A 9,970-nucleotide genomic window follows, 5' to 3' on the forward strand; every position below is an offset into this window, starting at 1 on the left:
CCACCTGCCATGCACTTCGTGATTTCTACATGTGGCTTATCTCTCCATCTGGATGCTGGGCCTGGGAGTGCGATAGGGTAGGTAGGAGTGCCATGTTGAGGAGAAGGAAAGGCTGTGGAGTCTAGAGGTCCTGGGTTCAAATCCTGATGCTGCCATTTTATAGCTCTGTGGACAACCCATTTTTCTTCTTCTTTTTATTTTTTTAGTTTTGAAAATTTTAAATTCTTTTTTTTTTTTTTTTGAAACGGAGTCTTGCTCTGTCTTCCAGGCTGGAGTGCAGTTGTGCAATCTTGGCTCACTGCAACCTCTGCCTCCTGGGTTCAAGTGATTCTCCTGCCTCAGCCTCCTGAATATCTGGGATCACAGGCACTTGCCACCATGCCCAGCTAATTTTCGTATTTTTAGTAGGGATGGGGTTTTACCGTGTTGGTCATGCTGGTCAGGCTACCACGCCAGGCTAATTTTTTGTATTTTTAGTAGAGACGGGGTTTCGCCATGTTGGCTAGGCTGGTCTCAAACTCCTCATCTCAAGTGATCCACCTGCCTCAGCCTCCCAAAGTGCTAGGATTACAGGCGTGAGCCCACACCCGGCCTGATCACGTTTTAATTCAAAAATGTCAAGCTCCCTGTTGTACTGACATGCTATGCTGCTGGTCTTGAACTCCTGACCTTGTGATCCACTCACCTTGGCCTCCCAAAGTGCTGGGATTACAGGCATGAGCCACCACACCCGGCTTAAATTCTTAATAACAGATATGGGGGTCTTGCTTTGTTGGCCAGATTGGTCTTGAATTCTTGGCCTCAAGCAGTCTTCCCACCTCAGCCTCCCAAAGTGCTAGGCATGAGCCACCACACCTGGCCCCATTTGACTTCAAAGGTTTTCATTTCTTTTTCTGTAAAATGGGATGATGATGTATTCAGCACCTGTTATATATCACATACCATGTATTATTGTGAGATGATATACATGAGACGTTCTACACAACAGGCAGCCGCTTTTGTGCCCTGTGCCCAGTAGGTACAAAATAAAAGTAGCTGTTGGATGAATAGATGGTGTACCCTCTCTCATTGTGCCATTGGATGGGACTCTAGAATCTGGGAAACTCTATTTAGAGTGCGTTGGGAAGGGCGGGAACCCACTGAAGATACCAGTCAGCGTGTAGGGGCAGTGTGGGGTGAGGGCATAGGAGCCACCCAGCAGTGCTTTGGGGCTGGGGAGGGCAGTGGTTGGAACCAAGCTGGTCCAGCTCCGAGCTATTGCCCACCTTGTGGTGCTGGGACCTCGTCAAGCAGGGTGTCTGCTGTTCTGTGCTCATCCAGGACTTTTCTCCTTGCCGCCTTTTCCATAGTGGAGTATCCGCTGCAGCTGCTGCACAGCCCCCCTGCCCCAGTGGTGAAGAGGCCTGGGGCCATGGCCGCCCACCACCCCCTGCAGGTACCGCCCTTTACCCACCGGCCTGGGGCTCCCTCTCGAGGTTATGACGGCTGGCTGCCGTGTTAGGGGACTATGGGGTGTGGACGGTGAGCCCTGGCATCGTGTGTTCTTGTTCACCTGCTCCTTTGGCGTCCACTTTTCTGTCTGTCTCCTTGTGTGTTCTGGGTATGCTCACCTCCCTTCCTCTCTGTCCTGCTGTGGGAGTCTCCTTTGGTGTCTGTCATCCTCTGACTTGCCGGGTCTCCCTCAGGAGCCCTCCCAGCCCCTGAATCTCACAGCCAAGCCCAAGGCTCCTGAGCTGCCCAACACCTCCAGCTCCCCAAGTCTGAAGATGAGCAACTGTGCGCCCCGCCCCCCCAGCCATGGAGGCCCCACACGGGACCTGCAGTCCAGCCCCCCGAGCCTGCCTCTGGGTAAGCCTCCAGCTGCCTGCACTTGTCCCTCAGCCCTCTTAGGGGGAGGGCCAGCGGCATGATGCGACCTTGAGCAGGTCCCTTCTCCTCCCCGGGTTCCAGATTTTATCAAACAAGGCGTTAGACTTGCTTTTAGCAGAAGATCCTCTTCCTCCTCTCCCTCATCATAATCTGTCTGGGTGTTCCAAGCATCAGGGATTCAGGCCAGAGTCGCACAGTTCCAGGGGGTACTATTCTCATTTCTAGTCTATTGACATGCACAACAAATAGCCAGTGTAAGTGGCATCCCCTTGAGGACGTGCAATGCAGCCGCCCTGCGGAAGGACAGGAGGGAACAGTAACTCAGGTGCCTCATGGGAGTGGCATGGCAGGAGGCTGATGGAATTTGGACTCACACTGGGCTGATGCCCTCAGCTTCCCTCGCTTCTCTTCCCTCTCTTCTGCCCTCTCCCACAGGCTTCCTTGGTGAAGGGGACGCTGTCACCAAAGCCATCCAGGATGCTCGGCAGCTGCTGCACAGCCACAGTGGGGCCTTGGAAGGCTCCCCCAACACCCCCTTCCGTAAGGTAAGGTCCCCCACTCCCCTGAACCTGGAGGCAGCAACAAATGGTGGCCAGGGGTGGAAGACACAATCTGAGGCCACCAAGAGAGGAGCAGGGAGATGAGTGGGGTGATGCAGCGGAGGCTGAGGTCAGGTTGCCCCTGTCAATCTAGGACCTCATCAGCCTGGACTCATCCCCAGCCAAGGAGCGACTGGAAGACAGCTGCGTGCACCCACTGGAGGAAGCCATGCTGAGCTGTGACATGGATGGTGAGGGCTCAGGTGTGGGGCTGATGGGCAGGAGGGCCCAACTCTGTATCCCGCCAGGACAGGCTGTGTCTGCCTCTGATCTCTTCCCTCCCTTGGTCTGTTGGATCCTTTCCAGGTGTGTGTGCCTCTGCTGTCCCATTATGTGTCTGTTGACTCTGTCTCTGAGTCTGCTTTCCTAAGTTTTGTGGCTGCTGAGTTTCTGCTCTCTCTTGAGGCCATACTGCTGTGATTTTCTTGTGTGTCTGTCTCTCTGGTTCCCTGGCTGGGCCTCTGCTGATAACTTGCTGTTTCTTCTGCCCCATCTGCTCCTGCCTTGCTCCTCCTTGGCTGACTGCTGTGGGACCCTCCTCAGTGCCTCCTGCTGGTCAAGTAGGGGACGTCTGTCTGCTGGCCCTGGGGCACTCTTGGGACCCCAGACAGGCTGCCTGACTGACTTCACTCCTATCTCCCAGGCTCCCGCCACTTCCCCGAGTCCCGAAACAGCAGCCACATCAAGAGGCCCATGAACGCCTTCATGGTGTGGGCCAAGGACGAGCGGAGGAAGATCCTGCAAGCCTTCCCAGACATGCACAACTCCAGCATCAGCAAGATCCTTGGTAAGGGCCAGTGGCTGGGGCCATGGTTCAGTATGACCTGGTTGCAGGAGCCAGGTGGGTCTATTCAGGGCATACCTGGTGATGTTCCAAACTGTGTTGGACTCCAGGAGAATCTGATGACAGGGGTGCAGGAGTTGCTGGGGATGTGAGGGCAGCTGGGTCCGAAGGGTCTTACATACCACTGAAGTGTTTGGTAGCATCTGTCCTCAAGAACTCAAGGAGTGTGTGTGTGTTTACATTCTTTAGTTCTCGTGATCTAAATGTTTGTCCAGACCCTTGCTCTGGCAGAAAACAGGAGAGACTAGTGTTCCTGGGCTGTCACTAGAAAGATTTTTTTTAGTTACATATCTTTACTGGTGGCCACAGAGGGACGTCGGGCAGGGCAGATGGGGCACGAGGGGGCACTTATTTTCAAGACTGAGGCTCGTGTGGTGTCAGCGCAGGCCAGGACTCTTGTCGACTGAGACATCAGGTATTTTGCCCTGAGCAGGGAGCCTCTCTGGGTTGTTGAAGGCCTGAGGTGGCTGCTCTTTTGTTTATGAAAATCAGGCAGGCCAGAGGCTCAAGGAAGTTGCTGCATTGTTAGGAACATGGGTGGGTACTGAGTCTGAAGCTGGCAGTTGGATACTCCTATACAGGCTAACTTCATGCATGCTTTTGCCCAGCATCCAAGGAGCACCCATATCGGGCCAGGCCCTTGCTAAGTGCTTGCACATATATTATCTTATGGACCTACCTGGGGACCAAGATCTTCTCAGGTCCTGCACGGGACTTGGGGTGGTCAGCAGAGCCCAGCACTGACTGCCTGCCCCTGGGGGGTTGGGTCAGGATCTCGCTGGAAGTCCATGACCAATCAGGAGAAGCAGCCCTACTATGAGGAACAGGCGCGGCTGAGCCGACAGCACCTGGAGAAGTATCCTGACTACAAGTACAAGCCACGGCCCAAGCGCACCTGCATCGTGGAGGGCAAGCGGCTGCGTGTGGGCGAGTACAAGGCCCTGATGAGGACCCGACGTCAGGATGCCCGCCAGAGCTACGTGATTTCGTGAGCAGGCCCCTGCCACAGGCAGCCAGGAGACTGTGTGTGCATGTGTAGCTCTCATGAGTGGCTGGGTGTCAGTGTGTGGCCTGCCTTTGTGTGTGACCCCAGGGGTGCTGTGTGGATGCCTATGTGTGCGTGTTATCTGTGTGTAGTTGAGCCTGCACGTGTGACTTGACTGTGTATGGCTATGTATGTGACTATGGTGAGTACTCAGTGGCTGAGGATATAGGAATGTGACTGGAGGACTGGCCACATGGACCTGGAGAAAGTGCCTATAGATCCCACTGCCAGTGAACTCAATAGAAATTCAAAGGTGCTAGAAATCAAAGTATTCATCACACAGAAAGGTTCCTGACTTGACTAAAGCAAGCACCCTAGTCTATTCCTTTAAACAGGACATCTCCCAGGGCATTTAAAATATACAATTTCTACCTGGTGTGGTGACACACACCTGTAATGCCAGCAGTTTGGGAGGCTGAGGCAGGAGGATCCCTTGAGCTCAGGAGTTTGGGACCAGCCTGGGCAACATAGTGAAACCTCATCTTTAAATAAAATTAGCCTGGTGTGGTGGTGCACACTTGTAGTCCCAGCTACTCGGGAGGCTGAGGCAGAAGGATCACTTGAGCCTGAGAGGCTGACACTGCAGTCAGCTATGATTGCACGACTGTTCTCCAGCATGGGTGACAGAGCATGACCCTGTCTCTAAATATAAGAAAACATAAAATACACAGTTTCTAAAAACTGGATTCGAACATGATCCTCCAAGAATATTGTCTGTTGAGCACATCTATGGCCCTGGGTCTGCAGGTCATCTGCAGGGTTGTAGGTTCAGTGAATTTGGCCATCAGAAAGCAGGCTGGGGGCAGGGTATATAAGTCACAGTCAAGAGTGTGTGGAGTGGGAGTGCATGCTTTGAGGCGGCTTGGAGGGGAGATGGGTTTGGGGTTGAATCAAGTGTGCATCCGTCACCGTGCCCCTTCTCTGCCCCACAGCCCCCAGGCTGGCCAGGTGCAGATGAGCTCCCCGGATGTCCTGTACCCTCGGGCGGCAGGCATGCCGCTGGCACAGCCACTGGTGGAGCACTATGTCCCTCGTAGCCTGGACCCCAACATGCCTGTGATCGTCAACACCTGCAGCCTCCGAGAGGAGGGCGAGGGCGCAGATGACAGGCACTCGGTGGCTGATGGCGAGATGTACCGGTACAGCGAGGACGAGGACTCGGAGGGCGAAGAGAAGAGCGATGGGGAGTTGGTGGTGCTCACAGACTGATCCCGGCTGGGTGGGCCCGGCCCCTTCTCCTCTGGGGAAGACCTCGTCCCAACCCGATGGGCACAGCCAGCCAACCTAAGACTATGTTGGTACTTGGACTTGTTCATGCCCCAGAGATGGGCAAAGCTGTGCACTTGTAGATACATTCATAAGGGGAGAGGCGCCCTCCCTCCCCGAGGAGCTGTTGGCCTGGGTGGGCAGGAACTGCAATATGGCCATGGGCTGAGCTGGCTGAGCACCTCAGCCTTTAGGGCTCATGGCCAGGGGACACTGTGTGACTCTCCTCTCTTGCAGGTCTATTCACCTGGGGTATGGCAGCTACCGACCTGTCTCCCTGGGGTCACATGCTTTGTTTCCATTCTTGTCCTGGCTGGACCAGCCACTGTGGGACCAACACCCCCCCCACGCTCCCCCAGACTGCTTGTCTATCACCAGGATCGCTTTGCACTTTGTGCGAAAGGGTCTGGCTGTCCCTTGCTGTTTTCATCTCTGCCAAGCCCATTGCGCCTCTGGCTGCTGTGTGTGCACGCACGTGTGTGTGTTTCATCTGCTCATTCATTGCACAAGATATTTATTGAGTGCCCACTACGTGCCAGGCACTGTTGCTGAGTTCCTGTGGGTGTGTCTCTCGATGCCACTCCTGCTTCTCTGGGAGCCTCTTTCTGTGCTTCTCTTTGTCCCCAAATTGCTACCTCTTTGTCAGTCTGGGTGTCTCAGGTTCTGTGTGTCCTTGTGTGCATTTCTGTCTCTCTCTGTCCTTGTCTCTCTGCAAGGCCCTTTATTTCTCTCTTTCTTGGTGTCTGTCCCTTTGCCCTCTGGATTCTCTGGGTCTGTGTAGGCCCCTGGTCTGCCCTGGGCTCATCAGCCTTCCTGACCTCCTCCTGCCCTCCCCTTCACTCCCTCCCTGGCTCTGCCAGTCGGTTCCCACGGAGCCATTTTTAGCTCTGATCAGCATGGGAATGTGCCTCGGCCTCCAAGGGGCTTTGTCCTGGTGCCCCCGCCCCTGGTCCCAACCTGATCCCACGAGGGAGTCGGGACAGGAGGATTGATGGTGCTCCCCTTCCTGCCAGTGTCAGAGGCCCTGGAGAGGGGCTCTCCATGGCAGCTGGTCTTTATTCCTCCCTCATGAGCACAGGGTGGGGGGCTCCCCATTCTTGGAAGAGGTTGAGAAGACTCCTGGGCTTCAGCCTCTCCCACCCAGCCCTGCTCCTCACCTGCCTGCCTTCCCCTCCCCCACTCTATACTGGGGACTGGATCTCAGCCTCTGATCAGTTTCACAAAGTTTGTTCCCTAAGGAAATCAAATTCCATTGTCACCTAACTCTAAAGATCTAAACAGCCCACGGATCAGTATGGGAACCCAAAATCCCACAGGGCCAGATGTGGAGTCTGTGTCTGTCCCCATCTTCTCTCCATCTTCAAAGCCCCCACTTCTCTCCAGGCTGTTTCTTTTTTTATGACTGTAAACATAGATAGTGCTTTATTTTGTTAATAATAAGATAATGATGAGTAACTTAACCAGCACATTTCTCCTGTTTACACTTGGGGGATTTTTTTGTTTTCTGATGACATAATAAAGACAGATCATTTCAGAATCTGGCCCTTGTGCAGGGGAGGAGGGAGGCTGGCCTAAGTCCAGAATTCCTAAATATGCCACCAGCCTGGGCACCACTGTCCCCTGGTGGCAGCCTGCAAGAGCTTCAAGCCTGGGGCTTCGTAGGAATCGGCTTCATGCAAGGGAATCCCAGGCCAGGTCTGTGAGTGACACACGCCATCCACAGAGCCCACACTGAATGCCCCTACCTTGAGGAGGTGAGGCCACCCGGATCCTAAGAGGGCAATAGTAAGAGCACTGTAATAGGAGTCAGGAAGCTCAGGGTCTCCCTAGAACTGGCCACATGGCTGGGGTTGGGGAGTGGGAGCCAGGTCTCTCCTTTGGGGCCTCATTGTCCTCATCTGACAACAAGATTAAACCTTATACCTGGTTCTTATTCAAAGAAGGAGCCCTTTGAGACTCTAATGAAAGCTGTGGAACCTTTTCTCAGAAAAGGGCTCACAAATGTTTACCCTGAAGCCCAGCTGAGGCCCCCATGATGCTAATTAATGAAGCAGGGTCTCTACTGATAATGCTTCAGGCTCTCCACGACACATGCTTTGAGTGAACACTTCAGACCTAGTTATCACATTAGGAGAAGTAATAGGCCTGCAAGGGCCGGATGACAGACTGAAATGCCTCAAAAATGCATATTAACCAGGCTTTAGAGAGACAAATCTTGTGGTGAAAAATTAATCCCATCAGTATAGAGTGGGGACAGCAAAACCGAATGGCAGTTCTTGTGGAAGAGCTGGACTTGGGCTGGATTAATAGAGGTTTGTGTTCACAACAAGGGAGGTGATGGTCCAGTGTACCCCACACAGACCTAGTCCCAGGGGCAGCATGCCCTACCTCGCCCCCTCACTAGGGAAGTCCGTCCTCACAGTGGAGCGGCCCCAAAGCAGGCACCCCACATGGAGGAGCACAGGAGGGATCCTGGTGGACATTGTCCTTAGAGGAGTAGTCAGAAGGATCAGGCATGTTTCCTCTAGAAAACAAGACAGAGTTGGACAGAAAAGGACAGGATTGCTTTCTCCAAAGCTGCCAGGTGGGCAAAGTGTAGTATTCCACAAAGCTCATGAGGCAGAACTTCAGCTCTTGGATGAGGTTCAAGGCTGTCTTGACATAAAGAACACCTTTTCCACAAATAAGAGTGAACTTCCCAACTCGGGAAGTCCTCAAGCTCTTGAGTACTGGTGGAGGGATTTCTAGATTGGAGAGGGTAGTGGTGAGAGAGGGCAGGTGTAGTTGATTCTAGGACTACAAAGTTGGGAGGGTGTGGAATGGAGACTGCCCAATAATTAAGCGCCCAGCCATTTGGTCTGGGGAGCCTCCTGGATGCTGGCTGGCTGTTTTTTCCCCAGCCCAGGTTCTCAGAGCCCCCTGTCCTTTGCCTTCCTCACGCCATATCTGGAAAAGATGCAGGCAGATGTGGGAGGAGGAGCTGGCGGTGGCGCCTGCCCCCTGGTGGTCACGATGGAGAGCTGCTCATTGCACCTCCCACTGTCCATCCCCTCCCCACTCCGACCTCGGCCCTCGGCCTCCTCCACTTTCCAAACCAGGTCCTGCCAGTCTCAAGACTCTCCTAACCTGGCTCATTCCCACCTGTCGGTCCTGAGTTCCTCTTCCCTTCTCCAAGTGCTCTTGTCTTGCCTGCCTTATTCCATCTGCTGAGACACAGTAGCGGGCCATGGAGCCCCACCCCCTGTCCCATGAGAGGCAGGATGGGGCCAGGTGGTTGCAGAAGCCAGGCGCAGAGTGGCGTGGTCATTACCAGGAAAGCTGGGCCACAAGTTCGTCCCTTCCATGCATCTCTGGCAGAGACCGTGGGGCAGAGCCCGTTGGGAAGATGGATATGCCCGGGTGTCCTTTAACTAGAGCTCTTTGCTAAGAGTCTTGGAAGGGGCCCGAGGGGGTGGAGCCCAGATCACACTTGGGAGCTCCCAGACCCGGTGTTCAGCCAGGAGGGCAGGAGTGCTGGTTAGCCTGGGGTGGCAGTGAAAGGAGCGAAGGAGGAACTCCCAGTCTTTGGGGGACAGGATTGTGTTCCCTGCCACCACACCAGCTCACTCCACTGGAGGACTGCGGGAATGAGAATACTTTCTTAAAGGCAGCAGTGGGATGATGGCTGCTGTTAATTCCTTCCCATGCAGAAGGTGGCCAGGGTCTTAGGGGCACAGGATAATACCTGGGGGGGCTCTGTCCCAGCCATTCCCTACTTACCCCTGCAACACTTGTCTCCAGCTCAACAGCATCAAGGCCCAGGAGGCTGGAAACAAAGCTGGCTTCACAGTGTTAATTCTGCCCTCAATTCCAGAGGTGGCTCGGAGAGGAACGAGTAGCGGGGACACTGTTTAGTCCAGACAGGATGTGGCTTTGACCACCTGACCCCACGGGTGACCCCCAGGGGCCCCTACTTGACCAGCCTGGCATCATCCCTATGTCTGGGCACCTCTTTCACCCATGTCCCCCCACTGGTAACCCCCAAGGCTGCTGCCCATAGAAGGCCTGGCTATGCTGGATCACCATGACCTTGAAGGTGCCAGCTCCAGTGGTTGCCATGGCACCAGGGTGCTTTTTGCAGGCAAAAGCCAAACAACCAGAGTCCACCTGGCAGGCTGCTGCTGCTGCTGTTGCCTCTGCTGCCCCTAAGGGCACTGGGCACTTACTGGCAGGGGGCAGTCCTGGAGCAGCTGCTGCCTGGTGCACAGCCTGGGAAGTACAGCCGGAGTGACTGGGCTGCTAAGAGGGGTGCCTCCTTCTCATCTTTGAGTTTTGCTCTTCCTTCCCTCTGGCCTTCTGAGAAAGTGA

The 9,970-nt window shown here is 54.5% G+C and overlaps 1 protein-coding gene across 2 annotated transcripts in view; it reads left to right on the forward strand.

Annotated features, from left to right (window-relative positions):
- Nucleotides 1–7,160, forward strand: part of SOX13 (SRY-box transcription factor 13) — a 56,986-nt gene extending 49,826 nt beyond the window's left edge. For both annotated transcript variants that reach the window (XM_033195555.1, XM_033195553.1), the window contains exons 8-14: nucleotides 1,350–1,435; nucleotides 1,686–1,848; nucleotides 2,305–2,414; nucleotides 2,563–2,659; nucleotides 3,112–3,255; nucleotides 4,084–4,300; nucleotides 5,290–7,160. In XM_033195555.1, the coding sequence (XP_033051446.1) occupies nucleotides 1,350–1,435; nucleotides 1,686–1,848; nucleotides 2,305–2,414; nucleotides 2,563–2,659; nucleotides 3,112–3,255; nucleotides 4,084–4,300; nucleotides 5,290–5,566 (1,094 nt within the window). In that variant the 3' untranslated portion in view covers nucleotides 5,567–7,160. The remainder of the gene's footprint in view (nucleotides 1–1,349; nucleotides 1,436–1,685; nucleotides 1,849–2,304; nucleotides 2,415–2,562; nucleotides 2,660–3,111; nucleotides 3,256–4,083; nucleotides 4,301–5,289) is intronic.
- The last annotated feature ends 2,810 nt before the right edge of the window (nucleotides 7,161–9,970 follow it).

Source organism: Trachypithecus francoisi, unplaced genomic scaffold (genome assembly GCF_009764315.1).
Source record: "Trachypithecus francoisi isolate TF-2019V2 unplaced genomic scaffold, Tfra_2.0 Lachesis_group5, whole genome shotgun sequence".
NCBI classification, from domain to species: Eukaryota; Metazoa; Chordata; class Mammalia; order Primates; family Cercopithecidae; genus Trachypithecus; species Trachypithecus francoisi.